The 25,494-nt window shown below is 37.5% G+C and overlaps 1 protein-coding gene across 1 annotated transcript; it reads right to left on the bottom strand.

Annotated features, from left to right (window-relative positions):
- Positions 1-1,288: 1,288 nt before the first annotated feature.
- On the bottom strand, positions 1,289-24,225 carry Sult6b1 (sulfotransferase family, cytosolic, 6B, member 1). Its single transcript, XM_005390867.2, has 7 exons — positions 24,025-24,225; positions 22,678-22,790; positions 19,443-19,532; positions 16,723-16,849; positions 12,908-13,002; positions 9,432-9,588; positions 1,289-1,486 (listed from the first exon to the last, which is right to left on the bottom strand). The coding sequence occupies exons 1-7, from the start codon at positions 24,218-24,220 to the stop codon at positions 1,356-1,358; spliced, it is 909 nt and encodes a 302-aa protein (XP_005390924.1). The 5' UTR covers positions 24,221-24,225; the 3' UTR covers positions 1,289-1,355.
- Between the last annotated feature and the right edge of the window lie 1,269 nt (positions 24,226-25,494).

Here is a 25,494-nt window from a genome sequence, read left to right on the forward strand (position 1 = left end):
TATAACCCATTGCTTTAGAATCAAATATTGAAGAGTTTAATTTCTTCCTGTGATGTGCAGTGCCACATCTGTCATATGTGAAGTTTCCTGCCATGAAATGGTTGGTTTTGTGGATTTCCTTTATTACGGTGGTTTTTTTTGTCTTCTCTCTCACTAATATGGTCTTGGGTGTTAAAACCCAAGCCTCTGTATTAGAGATAAGTCCCTCTGTGACAGCTCAGTACCATCTCTGATTTTACTTGTTTTAGTTCTCTGTTCCATCTTTGGTTGTGATGAAAGATAAGATATACACAGGAAGAATTTAAGAATTTTTATGTATCATTTCTTGGCATTTTGAGGGCAGACTTTTCAGTTTATCTAATTTGCAGTACTTACAGAAATCATAATATTATAGTCTTCCTCAAAACAATTTTTAAAATTTCTATGAATCATTCTATTCTTAACTACACATAGCTGTTTCAGAGCAAAAGTAGCCACAGTGTAAACAAAAATAGGGGAAGGAAAACTATTGACGGACGGAGGGGAGAGAAGGGGGAAAAGGAAAGTAAAACGCAGTAAGATGTGTTATGTACAGGTGCCAACTCTCCAGTATGAATGTAATCATTATGCAAAGCAAACAAGCAATGGCAAACAAAAAAAAGAATTATTAAGGGGTTGATAGGTGGCATACAAGGAGATTCTTTCTAGAATGTTCACTTCTTTCTTATGTTGGTTCCATGTAACTACTTGGGGCTCCAGGGTAGAAAAACCTTTATAATAGAACAACACACACTCTTACCTTTATCTTTGAATTCAAGGTTGTATTAGGAATAAACAACTCCTTGAGAATAGAGCCTTTTTAGGGCCTACTACCATGGCATTTACACAGTAAATGAGCAATGCACTTTTCTTCTACTGAATTACAGTATGATTTATTAATCTTATGTCAATATACAGTCAGAATTAAATTTTACCCAACAATAAGTTTGATATAGCCACTACAAGTACTTTGATCTATAGTGAGAAAAGAGAAACAGTTTTCCAAGGAAAGAACAAAATATCATTTGGAGAACTATTTCATCTGTGCTCAGACACATATGTAGGTATATACTTCTGATAGCATCTTGTTATGCTGTTGTGTGAATTCAGCATGAAAGAAGTTCACATATAGCATATTAACAATAGCTTCTTTTGGGAAAGATAAACAGTTTTTCTTTATAAAGTGGACAAATTTAAATTAGTACTATATTAGTATATTTGTAATATTCAGATTTAATTATCATTAGTTGATGGTTTAACTAAATTATTATTTAACTACTTAAATGCATTTATTATTAAAGAAAAGAAAATATCCAGCCCTATTGACTTAGCCAGAATCAGTTCTGGCAATACGATTCATACTTCAGCTTTGCTCTTAAGGAAGTGCCTCTTAAACACTCTTTGAATTTTGCATCCATTTCCTTGCTCTGAGCTTCACTGAACAAGTTTTTCCAATCACCAACCTCACCTACAACACATAAAACACATTGGAGGCAGACCTGTGTTAGAATATTTCTTCTCGATTTTATCACCCACACTCCCTAATTTTACCCTTTTTGGGGATGCAGTATTTCATTTTGAAATATAAGAATGGACACATAGAAATTTGTCTTACCTCCCATCCCAATACAAGCAAACAGGGACACGCTAGACACTTAGTGTCTCCCAACACAAGGCTACAGCCATCCTCCAACTCTGAGCCAGCTCTACATTTTATGTTCCCTTGGCATAGGGCAGCAGTGGCATGGAATGACCAAGCCACCTGATCCTGGATGAGGATAATGTCTGGGAGAAAAGGTAAACCCAGAAAGCTAGCAAACTCAGGGAGAAAGTACAGACCTGGCCAGCCAGGGACTCCAGTGTTACCCTCGAGCACAAGAGAGATAACCACAGGAAACCACTGCAGAGAGGGACTGGGCTAGACATAGAACCCCCCACCCCCAGTGTAAGCTTAGGCTGAAGGACATGGTCCTTCTCTCAACAGAGAGAAACCAGACCCCATGAGTGTTGATATTAAGTGCAAACGTCAGTTTGAACTCACACCCTGTGGCCTACATTCAACAAGACCAGAGGTTGATCGTTTCTCATCTAGCAACGTGAGCAAGGACAGGCCTTTGCTTAGATGGTAACCACAGTCTGGGGTGAATGGATTGAAGGCCCTGTGGTTCAGGAAGGTACCTCAAAAATCCATATGCCCTAAAGTTAGGTGGAAAAATAGTGACTGCCGAGATTCCAAGATTGCAGATCCCGGAAAGAAACCAGTCATCCAAACACAGGGGAATTTTTTTTCTATCACTCAATCCTTTTTAAAATTTTAAAAAATTATTATTTTCTTTCCTTCATTAGGTTTTTTGGAGTTTGGAGGGTTTTCTTCTTTTTTGACCTTTTTTTCTGCTTTATTTTCTCTTCTCTATTCCCCTTTCAACTATTTTCCCTTCCTTCTTATCTTTTTCTTCCTTACTATATTTTGCTTTCTTTTTCTTTTTTCTTCATGTTCTTGTTTGGTGTTTCCTGAAACTGTTTTCTAAAACTATTCATTTTCTCTTACTCCTCAATAAGACCTCCGTGTCTCACTTTCCTGTCCTCATATCCCACTGATTAATTTTTAGAATTTTACTTTTCTCATTTTCCAGCTTCCCACCCTTTCTACCTTTACTAGTATAACTACTAAGTTTCATGAATTTCTAGATAGCTAGTTAACTTGTGCTATTACTGTTGAATACTGTTCTATTGTTAGTAGAGGTAAAGTTGCCCCACTTACTAGATATTCACTGTAGGTCAATATTTTGTTTGTCTTTGTATTCATACTATAATGATAGATCTCTTTTCTATGGTTAAATGTGATACATTATTGGCCCATAGGGTTTATCAGCATTCAGTTTGCCTTTGGTACTATAACTGATGCTGATTCTATGACTATAGCCAAAGTGACATAGTTGTTACTATTAATTGGTTTTCTTGGAATGTCAATATCTGTATTGCCTTGGTGCCATTAACAATCTTGCAGCCCATTCCTGGAGAAGTGCGTGCTGGGCCAAATATGCTGTAACTTCCTGTGCCAAGTAAACAGAGGTCTTTGAACCCTGGGATAGAAGCAAGGGCCAATAGTAAGCCATGCCCAGAGGAAACCAGTGAAAAGTAGATTTTAACTAAAGTTGGCTCCATACTAACAACAAAGCTTTTCATTATAATCAGCCAGCAAGTTTCAATACATACACACACACACACACACACACACAACAACAACAGCAAGAAAGATAAGAAGACAAGGCAAAAATTGCTCCCAAACTCCCAACTCCCCTAAAGCTAATCCATTGGGAATCAAAAGGAAAAAAAAAACAAAATCTACAGAGCCAAATTTTGAGGAGTGATATCAGAGGAGCAATCAAAATGGACCAAGAAGACATTTGGCAAGCTCATAGAAAATATAAGTAAATGGATAATGGGCCACATAAACAAAATGATTAACAAGTCCACAGAAGACACTAATAAAAAGCTAGCAAAGCTAAACAAAACAAAGTAAAACATGAATGACTAGCATAGGAAAGAGTTAGAGTCCATAAAAAGGTTCAAAAAAATTAAGGAGATTAAAAATTATATCAAAAGTATATAAGGACAGAGGGTCAGAACTAGAGGATAATACTGTTATCTGTGACAAGTTACTGAGAAGTATCTTACAAACAACAAGAGACATGAAAAATGGATCCAACAGCTCCCACATGATACAAAGAAGACTAATTTAAGATTAATTGGACTTAGTGAAAAATCAGAACATCCCATAAATGGGATATAAAAAAAGCTGTTTACTAAAATAATAGCAGAAAACTTTCCAAATAAGGGGAAATAATTTAGCATACAGATAACTGATGCATAGAGAACTCTAAATAACAATAATCTGAAAAGATCCTCTCCATGACACATCATAGTCAAAATCCTGGAAGTCTAACATAAGAATAGAATTTTGAAAGCAACTAGAGAAAAGCAATCACTTACAAAGGTAAATCCATTGGAATTACAGCAGACTCCTCAACACAAACCTTAAAGGCCAGGGGAGCTTGAAGTGAAGGGATTCAAGTCCTAAAACAAAACAATTTCCAACTCAGGCTAATATATTGTGCAAAACTATCATTCACAATTGATGGAGAAATAAGATATTTTCATGATAAAGAGCACCTAAAAAATTCATGACCACCAGACCAACACTCCAAAAAATTATCAAGGATACCCTAGCAAAACACAATAAAGCTAACAATGACAAAAGGTCTAATAGAATGAATGCACCAGATGGAGTGAGTAGTTAAATAGAAGGGAAAAATAATCAGCAATAGGAAAATAAGGCAATGACAGGAATAAATCAGACTTATAAGTAATAACTCTCAATGTGAATGGTTTCAATTCCCCAGTCAAAAGACACAGACTGGCAGAATGAATCAAGAAAAACAGTCCAACAGTATGCAGCATACAAGAAACACATTTAACACAAAATTTTCTTACTACTTTGTTATTAAATTGTTTTATTTTTTCATAAAATAAAAAATAAACATAATTATTCAAAAAAGACACATGGGCTAAAAAGAAAAGAATGAAAAACTATTTTATGCAGCAGGAACCTATAAAAGCACCTGTAGTTATCCTATATTCAGACAAAGTAGACTTCAACATAAAACTAATTGAAAGAGACAAAGAATGTCACTACATATTAGTTAAGGGAATGATCCAAAAGGAAGAGACATCAGTTAATTAATATATATGCACTGAACCATAGCCCACCTAAATTCAGAAAACAAGTACTCAGAGATCAGATAAACATAAACACAATTATAGTAGGGAACCTCAATACCCCACTGTCACAAATAGATTAATTAGACAAAAAACCACGAAGGAATATCAGAGTGGAATAAAACTTTTGAACAAATAGACTTAGTAGGTATGTACAGAGTGTTCGACCCAACAACAACAGAATACCCCTTATCTCAGCAACACTTGGAACTTTCTCCAAAATAGACCACATACCAACTAATAAAGCAAGCTTAAGTAGATGTAAAAGAACTACAATTATACCATATATATTATCAGATCATAGCATAATGAAGATAAAAATCAAAGACAAAGCACAAAAATTATGCAAATGCATGAAAACTAAATGACAGACTTTTAAACAAACAATAGATTACAGAAGAAATCAAGGACGAAAAAAGACAGTTTCTAGAACTAAGTGATAATGCCAGTACAATACAACAAAACTTATGGGATACAATGAAAGTAGTCCTAAGAGGGAAGTTTATAGTTGTGAATTCCCATATCAGAAAAATAGAGTAATCCCAAACAAATAACCTAATGATGTACCTCAGGAGCCTAGAAGGACAAGAACAATCCAAACTCAAAGCTCATAGAAGGAAGGAAATTATGAAGAGTTGAGAAATCAATGAAATCAGACCAAAAAACAATATAAGAATCAATGAACCAAAGAGTTGGTTTTCAAAAGAATAAACAAACTAGACAAACTCTTAGCCAAACAAACAAACAAACAAACAAACAAAAAAGGATAGAAAAGACTCACATCAATACAATTAGGTAAAATACAAAAGGTGAAAGAAATCACATTGGAAATTGCTGAAATGGAGAAGATTATTAACAACTGCTTCACAAACCTATACACCAATAAACTGGAGAATTCAGAAGAAATGGATAGATTCCTAGATACATACGAATTACTAAAACTGAACCAAGATGATATAAAAATCCAGAATAATCCAATATTAGACAATGAAATGAAGGCAATAACTTGAAAAACCCTACCAACTAAGAAAAGCCCAGGTTCAGATCAGTTCACTGTTGAATTCTACAAGAGCTTCAGGGAAGATAAAACCCCAATACTCATAAAACTCCTCCCCTGCAAGAAAACTCTAATTAAATTGAAAGAGGAGTATTCCGAAACTCATTCCTGGAAGCTACCATTACCCTAACTCCAAAACCAGCCAAGGACCCAACCAATAAAGAGAACTGTAGACCAGTCTCTTTAATGAATATAAATGCAAAAATCCTCAAGATAGTGACAACAGAAAATAGCAAATCATCAAAAAGACCTGTCTTAGTTATTTTTCTCACTACTAGGACACAATACCTGACATCCACAATTTAGAGGAAGAAGGGTTAATTTTGGCTTACAGTTTTAGAGGTCCACTGGTTTCATAGTCCACTGGATTCAAGGTAGGCCAGCTTGCCAGAGGAATGTGGCAGAGGAGAGACAGCTCATGTCATGGCAGTGGGAAGCAGAGAGGGATCGAGAAGGGAAGGAGATAGACCCTATTAGGCCACACCCTCTGTGGCCTATCTCCTTCCCCTGCTTCACTCCCAACATCACATTTAGCAATAAACTTATCAATACACCAATCCACTGATGAGTATCACACACTCATGGTGCAATCTCCTCCCCCAAAGTCCCACCTATGAGCACAAGATACATCATGACCAAGTAGGTTTTATCCCAGGGATGCATAGATGACTCAACACACACAAATCAATAAATGTAATACACCATATAAACAGAGGCAAAGACAACAATCACATGGCCATCTCAATGGATGTGGAAAAAAACCTTTGACAAAATCCAGTATCCTTTCATGATTAAAAACCCTGAAGAAAAGATTAAATAGTTGAATGTGTCTGAGATTGTTCCTCTGTCCCATATTCTGTTTCTCTGATTCTCATGTCTGTTTTTTGTGCCAGAGTAGCACTGTTATACGAAAGTAAAAGTAGAATTCCATTTGACTCAGCTATATCCCTTCTAGGTATATTTCCCAATGGATTAGACATAATTTCTATTGGTTTATGAAAGGAACAGTTAATGCTTAATTATTTGATATCTGGTAATCTGAACAACTACTTTAAAGATAAAACATATTCAATATGACAACCATTGTTAATTTCCTATCATCTTGTTTTGAAATTCTGTGTAGTTTTTATTGTTTTTTTCTTATTTTTTATTCTCTTTAAAATAAAAAAATTAAGACATCTTACTACAGTGTACATACATACTCATGTTTACAGAAGCACAATATGTAACAGCTATATCTTAGAAGCAGCCTACGTATCCACTGACAGATGAACAGAGAAAGAAAATATAGTTCTCATACACGTGGAGTACTACTCTGCAATAAAGAAAAGCTTGAGTCATTTGTAGGAAAATGGATGCACCTGAGACCATATTGTTACATGAAGTAAATCAGTCACACAAGCTTAAGTATAGCATGGTTTATCTTACATAAGGAAACTAATAAAGTGCAAAATAAAAATAGACAAGAGGAAGTAGGAGGATAGATCTTTCTCAAATGGGAAGAGGATCAAGAGGTGGAGGGAGAGGAAGGAGAGAGGGTGCAAAAAGAAATTAAGATGTGTTATGGACACGTACCATGGGAAGTGTAAGCATGTACCACTCCACACGAGAAGTGTAAGCATCATGTACTTCAGACATCTACTAATAAAAATTAATCTTAAAAACTGATGTAATTTTTCTTGTAAAATGTATACTACCGGGGCTTCCCCATCAGTGGTGGGACAGGTGGCATGCTTTCCTCATATCACACAGTGAAGATTTGTCTCAGTCTCAATGATCAACTATCCTTACTTTCTCTCCAAACATACGGGAATCTAAAATTGTAGTATTTGAGAATGATTTTTTTCCTGTCTCTAAAGTCTTTCAAATACTTTAAATACCATTGAAAGTATTTCAAATACTTTAAATACCTGACATTTAAATACCATTGAAAACTTAGCTTTTGACAGGGTTTTTGGTTAAGATGTCAGGTATTTAGGGTAATTTTGCCTGACATTAGAGCATATTGTTTCTCTCTTCAGAATCTTTGCATAGTTTGGGTGGAAATTATAGATTTCATGTTGTATGCTCTTAGAAATGTATGTTTAGGGGCCAGGGATATAGCTCAGTGGCACAGCACCTGCCTGGCATGCATAAAGTCCTGAGTTTGACTCCTGGTACACTCCTCCCAAAATGAAATGTATGTTTAAAGAGAGGGTTTAATAACAGGAGAAAGTGGTTATGATCTATCAGGGAAATAAAACAAACTATAAATATCATCAGCTATATAAAACATTAACAGCATAAGGCTGGGAAGAAATATGTCAAGTAAAACCTGCCTCTGGTACAAAAAATTCCAAAGTTTGATGACATTTTAAAACTGTTTAGTGTTTTATTTTAATTTTTTCTACATTTTTTGTGCTTCCTGAGTTTTCGTCAAGTAGCATCAAAAAATTTAAACTGTTATTATTGACTTTAGAATTTTTTCTATTGTCAATAGCACTTGGTGAACAATGTATAGAAAAGTAGTATTTCTACTTCCTTCAAGATAATAAAACAAAGCATAAAATTAGAGTAAATGAAGACTCAAACCAAGACAGGTTTATATTCATTGTTCCATTCACACTGGATTTCTAAAATGGGTCTTCAGTTGAAAAAGGAAGGTAGAATAATGTAGATTAGGCTCAAATCTTGACTCTTTTTATTAGCTGTGTGACAATAGAAAAGTAATATCCCTGAACTTTGAAGCCTTTTCTACTCTGTAAAATTAAGGATTTTTTTTTTTTTTGTACCGGAAATCGAACTCATGACCTCAGGCTTGCCAGGCAAGCACTTATGCCACTGAGCTACACCCCCAGCCCAAATTAAGGGTTTTATATCCTTTTTGTAGCAAAATTTAATGCCAATGAAGTGTTTAATACACGATAAATACCTACTGTTAGCTTATCTTTGTTGCATGTACTGCCTTCAAATCTTGTTATGGTATATTTTCATTAAAAATAAAAATTTGAATGGGCAATCCTTAAGCTTTATAATTATGTATTTCCATAAGAGCTGAAAAGAATGAAATTCAGTAAAATCATGTGTCAGAGATGTTTAATTGCCCACCCAGCATCCATTTTCTCCTTCTTCCATATTAAAATCCAGATTTTCATTTGGTAGTAGTGTGTCCAGCTTAAAAATAAAATCACATGTCTAACTACTACTGCAGGGAGAGAGTAATTGACGAAATGTCAGAAGTTACTAAACAGGGCTTCCAGGAAAGTTCTCTTCCATTTCATTCATTTAGCTAACATACATGACTCCCTTTTCCTACTTAGACTGTGAATGTTATGGTGTGGCTCCAACTTCTGCCTTTCACAAGGTGTAAAATATGACAAAATCACAAGCAGAAGGGTAGCACAAACTTAGGCAAAAGGAACAAGAAAATAGTGTGGAGCAGCTAGTTACAGCTCTGGACTACCTAGAGTCAGGCTTCTTATTAAGAAAGAGGAAAATACAACCCTGTCTTATTTAAGATAAAGCTATTTGGATTGACTGTAATATGCAAACTCATTCCCTAATTGATACAATATCCCAGAAACTTAAGCAGGTTTACCTTTGCGGAATAGGAAGGGACCCACAGCGCCATGTGTCTTCTGAGACTTTTCTCGCATTGCTTGGAAGGTGCTCTGGGCGGAGATAGTTTGAATCTGCTCCCCCGTTAGAGAGAATTTAAAGAATTCAGCTATTTGTTTTATGCCAGTGGCCAGATTCTGAAAACAGAAAATTTAAAAGATAAACATCTTTCCATGAGAATATGCTGGAACAAAGATAGACTCTTAAATCAGAGTGGATTCGTTCACCCTTACCTCTAGTTCATCTGCTTAGCTCTGGTCAGTCTTACTTTGATACTTTATTTCATGTATCATTAGATGATGTTCTGTATAGATTGTATTTTAATGTTTCAGTTTATGACTTTTATTTAAAGTATAATGATAGTAGCATGTCTTACTTACTTCTTTCATTGCTGAGACATGACACCCCATACCTACAAGTTAAAGGACTGTATAGATTGATACATTGTGTCAACTTGAGAAGCTTACAAGTTTAAGCAGCTCAGCAGGGCCAGGGTCTTCACTTTGTAAACATCCTCAGTTTGTGCAAGAGGAGGGTACAGAGATGATGTGAGTGCTATACCCACCCTAGGGGGATATAGCCTGCTTATACTGTAAGGGAGGAAAAGAAGCTTGCTCTTCCCCTGTTTTACTCTTGCTACTTCTGCTGACTTTTTCTGCTTTGAACTGTTGCCCCTGTTCCATGCCACCCTGCCTTGGAGCCTGCTGATTACAGACTGAAATCTCCACAAACTGTTGAGGTAAATAAACCTTTCCCTCCTTAATTTTAGATATCAGGGTTTTTTTCTTAGCAATGAGAGAAAAGTAACGAAGATAAGAGGAAAAGTTTATTTGAGTTCATAGTTTCTAGAGGTTTCAGTCCATAGTCAGCTGGCTCCAAGGCAGGTGCCATGGCAGAGGGACATTGCAGAGGAGAAACAGTTCATGGTAAAGCAGGCATCAGGCAGCAAAGCAGCAAGGAGCAGCAGCAGCCTGCCTTCCCTTTTTTCCCCTTACATTCCATCCTGGCTATAAACCTATTACTTGGTGCCACCCACAACCAGGATGGGGCTTCCATTATCCACAACCTGAACTATACTGAACCCATTTAGTTATCATACATACTTAATTCCAGTGTCACACACCCTCGATCTAGCCACCTTTAAAAAGCCCTACCTATGAGTGCACAAGGCTTTGGGGAACATCTAGATAAAAGCCATAATGTAGCATCAATTAGTAGGTTGGAATTTTATCTAGGATATTTATTACACTGAAAAGCACTAGCCTAGAGAAGCTGAGAAAAATTAATGTATTTTTACATGTTCATTTGAATTCTCTTTTCTCCAGAATGTGATTTATAGTTAATGCTTAATTCTACCAGGAAAGTCTAATTTTTAGAACCATAAAAAATGAAGGAATCTTGAAAATTATCTTGTCTAATTGCCTTTGCAAATCATGAACCACCCAACACTGTGCCTGACCAGTGGAGATTCATAAATCTTCCAGAACAGTTCCTTGAACTGTTTTCTACAAAACACTAATACATCTTAAAATAGTTACAAATGTTTCTTGGGGGAAAGAAGAGGAGGAGGGAAAGTTGAGATCAAATAAATTTAGAATTCTTCAGATTAGATAAAGGTTAAGATGATTTTTACAACACCTCTCAAGGTGTCTTTAATATACCAATATAGAAAGTGACTCTCCAAAGAAGCTGGCTATATAATGCCATACTGCCTAAATCTATTTGTGTAAACAACCTCTTTCCAATCTCCACAAAGAATTAACATCTGGGGGCAAAACTGGTTTTCTGTGGAGCATAAGTTTCAGAAAGATTTTTCTAGAGAGAAAACTTAAGCTAGCATGTTCTTTCATGTGGTATAAGTGCATCCTGTCAGCAGAAGGGATGATTTAGTTGTACTTACTTTCTAAAAGAGTGTCACAGGAAACTGGTTTTAACTCAACATTGGAAGCTTTTGACATAGTCTCTTCTCCTTAACATGCTTTCTTCAGTGGGGACCTAGAGCTCTGGTTTTCTTCATACCTCACTAGCCACACCTTCTGTCTCCTCTGCTGATTCTCCTATTTTCTCTGCATTGAAGATTTTTATACTCAACAGCCTACTTGGTCTTTTTATATGGACAACAAACATCTTCAATTCTCTATCTAATCCCAAACCTCTGGTTTCTCCCATGGTCATGCTTTACATAGCATCACTTCCTGCTTGATTGATGGCAACTCAGCTCTTATACTGAGCTGAATATTACTGACACCTTATTTGACTTCTCTTTCTTACTACCCTCCCCTCCATCCATTCTAGTGACAAACCATATTGGCTCCTCATCCTTCAAAATTTATCCAGAATTCCGCCACTTCTTATCATCTGCATTGTCCCTTCCTGGTCTGTGTCTCCATTTCCCCCAGTATGGACTAGTGCAGTGGTCTCTTCACTGGTCTCCCTGAGATACTATTGTTCCAATCCACTCTCCAGCATCAGCTGCATGATTCTGTTAGAAACACATCTCTCCCTGTCACTCTTCCACACTACAGTGCCTTCCACTTCACTTGGAGTGAAAGCCACGGTCATATCAGTGGCCCACCACACCATTCCTTATGCTGCATTCTGCCCTCACTGGCGATGCTCCCTTGGTTCGCTCCTCCTGGCCAAGGCATATCTGTTTCTTTGCTGTACCGCAGTTACACCAGGCCACCTCCCCCAGGGCCTTCACACCAGCTGGCTTCCTCCACCAAGGATGCCCTTCCTCCAGTTACCAGTTTGGCTCACTCTCTCACCTTCTTTAAATTGGTGCTCAAATCACATCCCCTTATTGGAGACATCTCATCCCATCCTATTTGATACTGGGATTTGTCCAGTATTCTAATTCCCCACCCCTGGTATTTCCAGTTTTCACTTAAACAGCTATGGTGTTTATTTCTTCTCACATACTACATACATTTTACATTTTGTTGCACCTGTTATTTATCATTCTGGCTCCCTGCATCCTCCAGCTAGAAAGGAAGCTTGTCCAGGGCAGTGAACTTTGTCTGGTTTGTTCATAGCTTTATCACCTGGGCCTAAGGCAATGCTGAGAAGTATCTCACTCAATGTTTGTTGAGTGAATAAACAATTTTTAAAAGACTATTAACTGGCAAAAAGCATTTAATAACCAAATGTATGTTCAATTAAATCAGCTGAGACTTACTTATTTTTTTCCATTACCATTGGAGAAATTTGGACTATCCATCATAAAGGGAAAATATAACAGTTGCCATTAAATTATTAAGCTTCATTTTATTTCTGTTAAATAAACAACCTAAACATGTATGTGTGGCTGGATTTTTTTCAAGCACTATATTGCATGTCTGGAACGTTTTTAAGTTGAACACTATATTGTTTCATATAACCAGACATTATAAGTAATGTTTTATGTAGTAGTTTATAATAAATCTTTCTCTAGAATCTTAACTATCATAGTCTCACCTCTTTCAGGTCTTCATATAATATGAGCTTGACATTTTCATCATCAAGTTGTTTGTTCCAGTTAATTGCAAAATCAAAATAGCTTCCCCAAGAAACTAAAAACATGAGGAAAAACTTCATAAGGATTTTACATAACTGAGGTAAATGCCAGATGGTTAATTTATGGTATAAAATAGAAGCCATAACTATGTATAAGCTCAACAAGATGTTTATAAATTATTACAAATCCCTGTTCCAGAAGAGGTGATACACACCCGTCCCATTGTTCAATTTCTATTTTCTTAGCTTCTTGAACAGTTTCCATAAACAACACAAGTAAACAAAGTGTGAAAATTATTTGGAAAAATAAGGCAGCTGGGTGTGGTGGCACAGGCCTCTAATCCCAGAATTTGAGAGGCTGAGTAGGAGGATTGCTGTGAGTTCAGGCCCAGCCTGGACTACATAGTGAGTTCAAAGCCAGCTTGAACTACATGACAAGACCCTGTCTCAAAAAACAGCACTGGCGATGTAGCTCAGCAGCACACGTGCCTGCCTGGCAAGCATAAGGTCCTGAGTTTGAGTTCTGGTACCAAAAACAAACAAACAACAACAACAAAAACCCCAGAAAACAAAAAACCTATAAGATATTCATGAAAACTAGGAAATAATAATAAATGATACATAAAAACTGAGAAAGAAATTAGGAAAACATTATCTACACCAGCATTGTCCAAAAGAAATACAACACAAGCCCATACATGTGACTTAAAAGAGCAAAACAAAAAGGTAAAATTGCTTTTAACATTTTACTTGATTTGCTGGGCATGGCAGCACACACCTGGATTCTCAGCACTTGGGGGGCTGAGACGGGGATTGGTGTGAGTTCAAGGCCACGGCCATCCTGAATTACAGAGACCCTGTCTCAGAAAAAATACTTTATTTAACCTAATATGTCCAAAAATGTTATCGTTCCAACATAAAATAAAACGTAATGATCTTACATTGCTACTAGCAATACTTAGTATGTGTTTAGATTTCATAAAACTTAAATTTGCAAAAACAGTCACACATCCAATTAGTAAAAATGTAGCTAAAAGCTTTCCAATAACTGAATTGAGTACCCATCTTGAGTTTAAATTTCAATCAATTAAAATTAAATAAAGTGGAAGAGTTAGCTCCTAAATTACAATTTGATAAAGCTATGGTGAGAAAGCTATGAACAAACCAGACAAAGTTCACTGCCCTGGACGAGCTTTCTAGCTGGAGGAAGCAGGGAGCCAATGGAGTCAGTTTCAGAAACTCAGTTGTCACATGGCTCAAGGCTACCACATTGGACGCTGCTGCTCTAGACACTGATTAGCTCTGTTGTTTATGAGTTGTGTGACTTTGAATAATGCTTTAAACATCTCACCTTCCTGTCCTCATCTGTAAAATGGGGTCATTAGGTAACAGAAAATGCCTCCCCCCAGCCAGTATACTTTAATTTCTTAGCTGCCCAGGTAAGAGTTCCTGTTCCAGTTCCGGTTGCTCCTGTCTCTTAGAAACAGCTGGTCACTGTGATGCATATTGTATAAACCCATCCCCAACTGACAAGCCATTCTGCCTCTGTGCTTCCTGCTTGCTTACCTATTATATGAGTATAAGCTCTAGACCATCAGAGATCAGAGCCTGATATTCTGGGAATGATCCCAATCAGTGTCTGCTGATGTAAAGTAAATCTGCCTCCAAATCCTGGGTATCGTTTCAGTGTTTGTTTGCTGTTGCAATTATAGCCAGTGTAGTGACACGTGTAGTCCTAGCACTCTGGAAGGCTGCGTAAGAGGATTTCAAGTTCAAACCCAGCATGTGTTTAAGTTTTAGCTCTACTACTTAATGCCTATGTGACCTTTCCCTGCCTCGATTTCCTTCCTTATGAAAGAGGGATAAGAATAGTATTATCCTCATAGGGTTCTTTAAGAATTAAAATCAAATACCAGGATTTATCCTAGTGAATGCAATATGGTATCTTTGCTACATCTTGTCACTGCCAATCAACTAATTATGCTGAAAGAATGTATTTTGTAAAGTAAATTGTCCTGCTGATAACAACTCCCTTGTTATTTAATGTGTTGTGTTATTAGTGGAGTGGCATTTCAGGTTTGCCTCAATTGCCTCTGAACCAACACATTCGTAATGGTGCTTCATAGGTACTTTCTATGGGCTTTTCTTTTTTCAACCCCTATATTTGATTTTTGCTTGGGAGCCAATAGGGTATCTAGTGTCCATGCATGTGGGATGTTGTGAATTTTGTTGTGCTGATCACCTTTCAATATGCTCCTTTGAAACTGCAAGGTTTATATATGCAAGGGAACACTACCAAGTCTTCGGAAAGAAAGATACCCTGCTGTTTGCACCAAAATGAATGAACATGGAGGACATTATGCTAACAGAAAAAATGCTACATAATCTCTCGTGTAGAGCAGAAAAGAAAAGGTGAATGCATAGAAACAGAGGAGGGTGGTGTTTTCCACGGGTGGGGAAGGGAAAGAGACGGGAAGGTGCAGGTTAAGGGGTACAGACTTCCAGTGCTATAGTTTTGAATCATTCAGTTATGAATAAGTTCACAACTCTTACGTACAACATCAACACTACGGTTAGTAATATGTTATACTTAGAATTTGCTCAGAGAGTAGATTTTTAGTGTTCTTTTTGCATACACAGCAAGGTAGATGCGTGACATGGCTGTGTTCACGTGCTTGACTGTAATAATCACTTCACTGTACACACATAGTGAAAGCATCTTGTGCACACAAATATACACGATAAAAAAATCAACACTTTTTTTTTTTTATTTTTGGTGTTTTTCAGACAGAGTCTTGCTATGCAGTTCAGGCTGGCTTTAAGCTCACTTTGTAGCCCAGGCTGGTCTCGAACTTGCAATAATCCTCCTGCTTCAGCCTCCTAAATGCTGGGAGTACAGGTGTGTGCCACCACGCCTGGCCAACACTTTTTTTTTTTAAGAAAGTGGTTCTCTTAGAGTTAACTCACAACAGCTTTTCCTCTAGGGGCCTCTGTCATCAATTCTGTCATCTACTATACTGTAATGGCTCCAAACCACCACTAATTCATGGGGGTATTTATCACCATCTAGCCACTGTTCTCAGAATTACTGAGGAGCAGTGGAACAACTGACAATCGATTTAACTTTCTTGATTAGTTTCCTCACCTGTAAATAGGGAACTTCCTTAGTTTGCTATGACATTTAAGTGAAATCATGCATATATAAACTTAATTTAGTACCCAAAAAATTAGTAGATGTAAAATGATAGTTTTCAATAACCAGAGATAACATATTAACATGGTTAACAAAAACATTTGTTTTCTGGCAAACAGATATCTTAGGTACAGTAGCTCAGAGCTAGGGTTTTTAAGAACTTCTTAGTTTTTATCATTGTGTTATACAATGACTTAAGGAAAAACAACTAAAAATGCCTTTGTCTACGACTCTATTGAAGGTCTTTTGCCCCACATCTGTTTTATAGCTACACAGTATTTATAGTCAACATTAAATTATTCAGATTATTTTAAGATGCATTGTATTGGATGCTCAAAACAATTGGTGCCATAAAACTGTATTTAATGTAATTTTTGGTTCTTAAATCTTATTTCTTTCCACACCCCAAAGTACCATCGAGTTTCACATTTAGATAGTTATCTGTTATCAGAGATTTTTTTTTTGTACCGGGAATTGAACTCAGGACCTTGCGCTTGCCAGGCAGGCACTTGTGCCACTGAGCTATATCCCCGGCCTAGACAGTTATCTGTTAAAGTGAGAATTCTTTTCCTGACAGCTGTACCTTGTCCTTTCATGAACTGCTTGAAGAATTCATCCCAGGAGGCGTAGCTTGGAATATCAGGGACATCATTGTGGAAATGAAAGAAAGAGACTGCTGTATCTTTAGGGTTTCGAAATATCACCAATATCTAGGGAGCAAGAGCTAAGTTAATTTACTTATGTCTGTGTTTTTAAATTTTGAAAAGTAAAAGGGTGAGCAATGTCATTGTATCCATTGCATATTATAGAACTGTGCTAATATAGAGAGAATGACAGTAAGAATAACAGATGAGGAAATCCAGGGAGGATGGAGGAAGAAAGGAGAAGAAGGTGGATGTTGTAGCTGATGACTTTCGCTAGTCATGAGTTTAGATAGAAGAAAGGCATGTGTAGGATATATATATATGTAGGATATATAAGATATATAAGAAAAACAGTAACTTTCTAGAATAGTCCCAAGCATATGATCTGAAAGGCCAAAGTCACAAATGCAATAAAAATGACACAATAATGTTAAGGATCAAGGAAATAAGGTTGGTGAGAGACGATGGCAAGGTGATACTTGTGAGTGGCATAAATGAACCAGAACCCCCCTGAAAAGTGGGAAGAAAACACTGTAATGAGCAAACTGAAACCCAAGAGAACTGAAGGACTGGCGGAGGGTGCGTGGCTGCTGCACCCGAGTTCAGGCCTTCTGCTCGGATGCTTTCTAATCAAGCTGAGGGCATGGAGGACACACAGCGGAGCTTGTCAGTGAGCTCGGAGGACTCTGAAATAACACAGTAGAGGTCAGATGACTGGAAGCAGGAAGAACTCATTTCACTTTCAGAAAGAGGAAGACACAGATTGGGCAAAGTTCAAGTTTGTGATTCTGTAGATTAGAGGCCACACAGAGGCAGAAGCAGTGACCAGCAGGGAGCAACGGGGGGGGCCTCTAAGAGCAAGTCCCTGCGGACTAATCCCAGGACTTCTTGGAAAAATGGTTTCCACATCGGTAGATTGAGGGGCGTTTGATTTCTTCTGTGAGAAATGGAAGAAGCAGGAGCAATTCGGCTTATCAAACTGACTGAGCACTCTAATGCAAAGGGTAAATAATGAATGTAAACCTGTCTAGTCAACTTCACCAGTGAGCAAAGTAAAGATACAGAGCTATTTTTTTTTGAACCAAATTCATAGATATGAAATGAAGAGGGGATTTGGATCTCAAAATAAAGAAATAAACTAAAACTAACAGAATCAAATGTAATACAGTTAAATGGGCTTGGGTCTTAACTTTAACCCTGATCTAAAACTCACCCTTCTTCCAACCCATTGTCATTGGAAGCTATATTTAGTTCATAATTTCACGGATATGAACGTGAAATGTGAGGGCCAGTTGGTTGGTGCATGGGCAAATCTCCATCATCTGCCTCTTATCATTCTGTTGCTCCTCCTTTGCCCTGATGTTCTTGCAGAAATGGTGCTCTTCACGAGCCTGCATGCTCCAGACTAAAATGCTTCATGAATTATCTCAGCTCAGTTTCTTACAGAATCATTCAGAGTCTCATTAAGAGCAATTTAGATTTGTGATTATGTTAACTACATTAAAAAGGGGAAATTATATGTTAAAGTCCTATTTCTGATTTTTTTTTAGATTCTTCACATAAGGAAAAACTGTTTAACAGAACTGTTCAAAGCTAGTTTAGGAAATAAAGGAGTTCCTTTATAATTGGAGGTACTCAGTCTAAAGCCAGACAACCACTTAGTGGAATTCAGGCACCTTAATGGGCATTAGAGTGACACTGTTTGGGGTATTCACCTGTTCTCAGCTCCTAGAATTCTTGTACCATAGCCACAAGGTTGCTATTCCTAAGTCTGCTTCTCTCATGTTTTCCCTTTTATGCTTCCTTTTCCTGTCCTTTATTCCTATCTCTTAGAATTGGGAGTTAACACATCTGTTTTCCTCCTTTGCCTTTCTTTCTGTGTCCTCATTATTCTCCCATTCTTCATTGTGGTATTTGAGAGTTTAAGCCTTGATTTTAACTCATTCTGGTCCATTTCTTCTGAGACAGAGAAAATAGGCACCGAGAAATAAGCAGTGAGGCAGGAGAGTGGGGGACAGAAAACAAAAATGCCTGGGTAAAAACCAGTAATTATATGAAATACATTAATAGTGATTAGTGAAGATTCTTAAACAAATGATAAGAACAGCCAAAGCACAGACAGTTCTGTATGCATGATATAAATTTTATTATTTGTGAAACACAGAAACAAAATAGTTTCAGATCTCAGGTGAAGAGCTCACCAAAGAGAATCAAAAGAAAAAATTTACTCATCTTACCCAGCTATATTTTTTATTACTCTAAATATCTCAGTGAAATCTCTAAATTATAAAATAATTATGAAATGCTGCAGTGTTGAACATTCCCTTCTATGCCTGTGTTTTATATCCTAACTGAAAATGCATTTGACTTGAATGCGTTGTAGCATGCATATACAGCAAATATATCTGAAGGAACAACAAAAAAATACAAAATCTTCCATCTCACTTATTAAAATTCTGTGATGAGGCCCATACTCATTATGTATCTCAAAGCACCTCTATCTAGAGGTGTGGGACCATCGCTCAGTGATCAAGCTCTTGCCTACCATGTGTGAGGTGCTGGATTCAATCCCTCCCACAGTGTCACATGCACATTCCAAAGCCAGTATATATACACATGAAAGTTAAAGATTCAAATATTAGTAGGAAGGGACACTCACCTTGGCTTTATTCTGAAAGATGGACCGCGGTAATTTGTCATAATGGAGGTGTGTTGCCAAAATTCTTGGTGATGGAAACTGTTTCATTCTCTTAAAAATATATACAACAAGGTAAAGACAGAGAGAGTGTGTGGTCCTGCTTACCATTTGTCAACATCTTGTTGTCCCTTACAGTTTTTTTTTAACCTTTTCCATAATTATATTGATTCCATTTTGTTCAAGACAGCTTATAATTTGAATTTCACTCTTCCACTTATTTGGATTCCTTCAGTATTCAAAGTCTTTAACAAAAATAGGGTTGGGGATATAGCTCAGTGGTACAAGTACCTGCCTGGCAAGCACAAGGTCCTGAATTTGATTCCGGTACCAAAAAGAAAAAAAAATATAGTCAGATCTTCCCAGTTTTTGCAAATCTCTTTTTGACATCTAGGATTTTTTTGCCAGCTAAATTTCCATGAAATAAAATATTCCAGTAGAACCCAAAAGTCCCAGGTCACTTAAATATCTGAGAAATATTTTACAAGAGAAATTTATGTCAGATTGATTCTTTTTCTGTTATCTATTTTTACTGATTTTTTTGTGTTTATTTTTTCAGGACTGGGGATCAAACTCTGGCCCTCCCACATGCTAAACAAGTACTGTGCCATTGAGAAGAGTTCCATGAGTTACTGATACTTTTAAAAATAAGGTTTTCTATTGCATTTGCCAGGGTAAAGGGTTTTATCTTAAATTCAAACTTTTAGAAATTTTTCAATGCCATATTTGTAGAGCTCACAAGAACTTAGTCAAAACCACAAAATACCTACTCATTTAAGTGATAAAATGCTATTTAAGTATCTATAACCAATTGTTTAGTAAAAACGTAGTGGAGAGCTCAACTCAACCGAGGGGATAAAAAATGAGACTTAAAGAACAAAAAGCAATTTAAAGCAATGATGTGGGTCCAAGGAGTGATTAGTAGTGATAATATCTGATTTATATCAAATTATACTTTTTAATGTTTGAAGAACTTTTACATCCATCCACAATGATCCTTTCAAGCAGATAACAGAACTCCCATTTTAGAGATTAGGAATGGCCTTTGAGGTTTTAAATACTTTAGGGAAACTCACAGAGGCGGTAATTTTCAGATTAAGTCATAGAGTACTGTTTCTACTAAACTACATGGGCAAAAAGGAGTATGTCACATGAGAAACTGCAAAGTTACTAAAAGGATTAGAAAAATTATCCAAGGGGAAAATGGAAGTTAACTGTCATGAAACTAAATATGTAATACTATCTTCTTGAAAATGTGTAATATAGCCAAGCTGTAAACAGTGTGAAGACCAACTATCATACCTTGCTTATAGAAAACCTATGCATTCTAGAAAGCTGTTCCCAATGTCAGTAAACAATATCTCAGGACATTCCCTACTTACAAATAGCTTATGTTACAAAGTATTGTTTGACATAACTTGTTTGGAAATTAGAATAGACTTCTCTGGAGCTACAATCCCATAAATACTGAGAAATATTACAAGTCAGCATCCAAACTATATTTCAGGCATAAGTGATAGATAGCAACAAAGGTGAATACTGTATCGTAAGATTACATGGGAAAGATAAATAACAAGTAGAGGGACCGGGGATGCATGATATATTTTGAACAGAGGGGCTGGGATGCGGGACAAGTATTAGCATCATTTCTGATGGCGATGTTAGCACTCTTCGTAGGACGAAGTTTCTCAATTAAGAGGAAGCTGCTTAAAAGTCCTAACCACTGCTGGGCATGGTGGTGCACACCTGTAATCCTAGCACTTGGGAAGCTGAGGCAGGAGGATTGGTTGTGAGTTCAAGGCCTGCCTGGGCTACATAAGCAAGTTCAAGGCCAGCCTGTACTACATAGTAAGACTCTGTCTCAAGAAAAACCCATCCTGGCCATCAATCCTGCCTACATGTGTGAGGCTGTCCTGACTCAGCCTCTATCACGAGCTCTTTAGCACAGATGGCCCTCACAAGTGTGGAATCCAAGGTGCTGACGTGGCTTCTGGCCCTTCCAGTGTCTCCATAGGATCCTTTGTTGCCTACCAGATCCAGGATTCAGTGGTTGCCCCCCCTCATCCTGCCCCAAGTCCTTGAATATCTCTCTCCCTCAGTGTTTTTCTGCCCAGTCCATGGACATAGACTTTCTTGCACCTAGGTTCTAGCTTTTATGTTTGTATTTTTCATCAGGCCAGCCGTCACAGTCATTTTCCAGAAGCTGTCTCTTAAGTCCCAATCCAGTGTCTTCCTTCATAGTAACTTTCTGTCTCATCATCCTGTGTACCTGGGAATGCTGGTGTGAACACTTCTGAAGGTTTTGTGGAGAGGTTCCCTGGAACTGAGACCACTTTTCCTTCCCACTGCATTCTCGTGTGTGTGTGTGTGTGTGTGTGTGTGTGTTCCTCCTCCTTCCTATTCTGTCCAAGTGCTAAGGCCTGCAGTCAGATTCTCCCTCCTATCTCTTTACTCCCTTCCCTGGGCAGGGAGCTGAGCACCTTGTATCACACCCAAGGCCCAGTTCTATTGGGAGGGTACTAACCTATGGGAAAGTGAATAATAACAAGTAGGGTGACCTGTTACTATTTTCACACATATCAGTGACTTGATTTCTTAGTTCCTATTTGGTTCTTACCTACCCCTCACATGCACCAAAGTCATACTTGAGAGAGGGAAATCAAAAGTAATGGGGGTGTAAGAAGGAAATAAGACAAGTCACGGACATGGACCAACTTCCCATGATGAATGTAATCATTCTATACTGCAAACACATACTAATAAAAGTAAAATTTGGAAAGCATGACTCATTAGGAAAGGGGTTTCCTACTAGCGTTCTTCCCATGTCTCTCTCTTCAGACATAAAGCCTTTTTTTTTTGTTTTTAATTCATTTTCTGAAATTGTTCAGCTTTCTTTTCTACTTAAAATAAAAAGGAACAAGGATGACTACACAGTGTTGTTTTTAAGAGCTCAAATCAGAAAGTGTGCGTTCAAGTTTGCCTTGCACTTCGCTTTGGGCAAGTCTTTAAGTTTTCTTTTGAGAATGGTTTTGTGATAAAAATGTTAATACCTGAAAACTACTGAGGATATGGTAAGCACATCTTAAATTGCAATAACTGTAAGTATTACAGTTTCTGAACTTCACACTAAAGAATCTCTGAAATGGAAGAAATCTTTCTATGGTAATTTTCTATCAGCTTAAAGGCTGTTAGTACTAACCTCATATTTTTCCGAGTCTCCACATTCAAGTACTGGGAATTCTGGATATTCATATCTTTTTTTGGAAACAGCAAATATTAATTCACTGACGATATGGAGAATCCAATTTGAACCTATAAGAAAAACCAGACAATAAAAGCTCACTAAAGAGCTTGAATTTGAAAAGCATGTTACTTTAGCATATGCACAATGAAAAAGCTACAACCATCCTTGATGTGTACATTTTCTTATTCTGTGTTTGAAATCACCTGAACTATGGAAAGAAACAGTTTTGCATAAAACAATATTTGCGTTTTTTGTGGTCATGTTAGGAAACAAACCCAAGGCCTCATGCATGCCAGGCAAACACTTTACCACTGAGCTACATTTTCCAGTTCAGCATTTACCTAAACATTAGTGTAAAATCCAGTTTGTCTTAAAATTCAAATTATTTTATTTCTTCTCAGATGCCTCCTTTAACAAGAGGCAATGCTTCTTTCTAAATCTAAACTATGTTTCTTATTTAACAGTGTTGTGTTCTAGACATAGAACATATTTTTTATTAAATATCTATATAGTACTATTTTTGATTGATGAATATTTTCTACAGTAGTGTATACATTTTTTCCTTTTGTTTTGGTGGTACTAAGGCCAACCTAGGGACTTGTTTATGGTAGACAAGTGTACTACCACTGAGCTACACCCCCAGTCCAGGAGTAAATAATTTGGATCACATATATATCCCTAATTGCAATAACTAATACACTTTCAATATATTATACAATATATATAGTTGGTTAAGAGAAAGGAAAATGTTAAATGAAATTGGCTTTAGTAAGGAACAGCTACAAAGTCAAAAGTAGATCATGTAAAATAGGATAATTTAGATTTTTAACGTCTTCTCTTCCACTGATGAAGGACCTTTGTAAAAATGATTTGAAAAACTGGAGGATTGATGTTTGATCCTAAAAAAATAATCTACTGCATGGAACTCATTATATAAATGATTAAAAAATCCATACTTTTGTCTTCAAATATCAAGATGAAAATTTCTATGACTGTCAGGCTCAGTAGCAACTGGACTTTCTGACTCTGTATTTCATCTTTCCAGACCCACTTCCACTGCCTTTGCCACCCAGCGTCCCCCATAGCTTTTCTGCACAGACATCTCCAGACATTGGGGCTTTCAATGTAGCACTTGTAGCAGTCTATTTTATAACGTATGTACTTAACCATCTTAGACGTGCTCCTCACTGATTTCCAGCTAGCTTCGTGCAGAGATGAAGCACCTTTCTCCCAATTTTATTTTGCACCCTCCCCAAGCGAAGAAGTAGGAAAAGTGTAGTTAAAGGAAATGGTGTTATTTACCACACTTGGGGTAGGATGCTAGCACAATGTCATCGCTTCTGGCTTCGAAGGTGTCCAGCGCTTGGAAAGTTTCTGAGGTGCACATGGTGACTGGGTAAGGAATCCCCTCATAGGTGAAAAATAAGTGAGAAAGTGCAGTTTCTTTTGATTTTTCTAAAGCATCATCAATATACTCAGTAAACTTGGATGTAGCCATGCTGATCACTCTGCTAATCACTCTGCTCCGTGGTTGTCCCACTGCGCTGACTGCTTTTAATGGAGTTGTTTGGAAGCTAGAATGAAGAGCTCCTCCCATTCACATGAAAAAGAAATTATTTAATACTCATCCACCTCATTCTCTTTCACATACCATTCTATGAAGAAAGGTAAGCCACAGGTGCAAAACAAACTGAGGATCCGGGAATATTACCTCAAGTGTTGATTGTGTTACCTGTTAGGCAATCCATTTGATAAAGGTAAGAATAAAATCTCCTAATAGAAGATTAATAGTCATTAGATATCTAACAAGTAGATATTTAATTGAATCAGGCATATGGATTTTCTTTTCTTTTCTTTTTTTTTTTTTTAGTTTTTTCTTCTGGTAGCGGGAATCCAACTCATGACCTTGTGCTTGCCAGGCAGGTGCTTTGCCACTGAGCTAAATCCCCAGCCCCAAGGCATATGGATTTTCTAATAGCCATACACAAATGAAACCTCAGTTTTCTTGGTTGCAGCATTCCACATACACCCTATACAGTTTGACAAGGAAACTATGGGGTGGTAGGGTAATTGAGTGGGAAAAGTACCCTCATTTGGGGACAAATCTGGGCGTTAGGCTCAGATCTGTTATTTACATACTTAGAAGTATCTTTGTTACCTATTTCACAACAGAGCTATGTGGTTCATAGAAGAGAACTTCTTTGAGGGGGAAACTCAATGCAGTGGTAGCCTCAGCCCTCTGAGCTCAGCTCCCTGCTGGGCAGAGTCTTTAGATGAGATGCCCACTCTCTCCAGTGTCTCCCCATCAGCCAGTCTTTTCTTTCCCCTTGGGGAAGTTGGCTTACAATTCCTGCCTCCCTTGCAGCTTAGTGTGGCTCTGGGCTAGTTGGAAGTGAGCCTAGGTGATGTGTCCAACTTCTAGGCATTTCCGTAAGACAGGAGGTTGATGCTTTTCCAATTCTTCTCTATCCCCTTTCCCACATCTGACCAGCAGACATGATGCATGAGAGATAGACTTCGCTAATTTGGAGGAAAATATCATTTCAGGGGATAGCAGATGTGATGGATTGACAACTGGTGATCAACTACTTGTAACAGCCAGCTGAACTTAACCAGCGTGGTGCTGGGTATGGGAGTCCCACCTGAGGATTGTTGCCAGCAGCATCAGAGGCAGAACGGGAGAAGTTGAGAGGCTTTTGGGAACTGGGTGAAGTTTGGGAACTGGGTGAAGCGGGTGGGAAGCTGTTAGGGAGCTGCTGGTTCTCTTGGGCT

This window comes from Chinchilla lanigera, unplaced genomic scaffold (assembly GCF_000276665.1).
Source record: "Chinchilla lanigera isolate Chin_1 unplaced genomic scaffold, ChiLan1.0 scaffold00040, whole genome shotgun sequence".
Lineage (NCBI taxonomy): Eukaryota > Metazoa > Chordata > Mammalia > Rodentia > Chinchillidae > Chinchilla > Chinchilla lanigera.

Coding starts and splice junctions, on each gene's coding strand:
- Sult6b1 (XM_005390867.2), bottom strand. CDS start 24,220: ATGGCTACATCCAAGTTTACTGAGTATATTGATGATGCTTTAGAAAAA. Junction 22,791..24,024: donor AGCATCCTACCCCAAGTGTG/GTAAATAACACC, acceptor TTTTTCTTATAG/GTTCAAATTGGATTCTCCAT. Junction 9,589..12,907: donor TATATGAAGACCTGAAAGAG/GTGAGACTATGA, acceptor TTCTGTTTTCAG/AATCTGGCCACTGGCATAAA.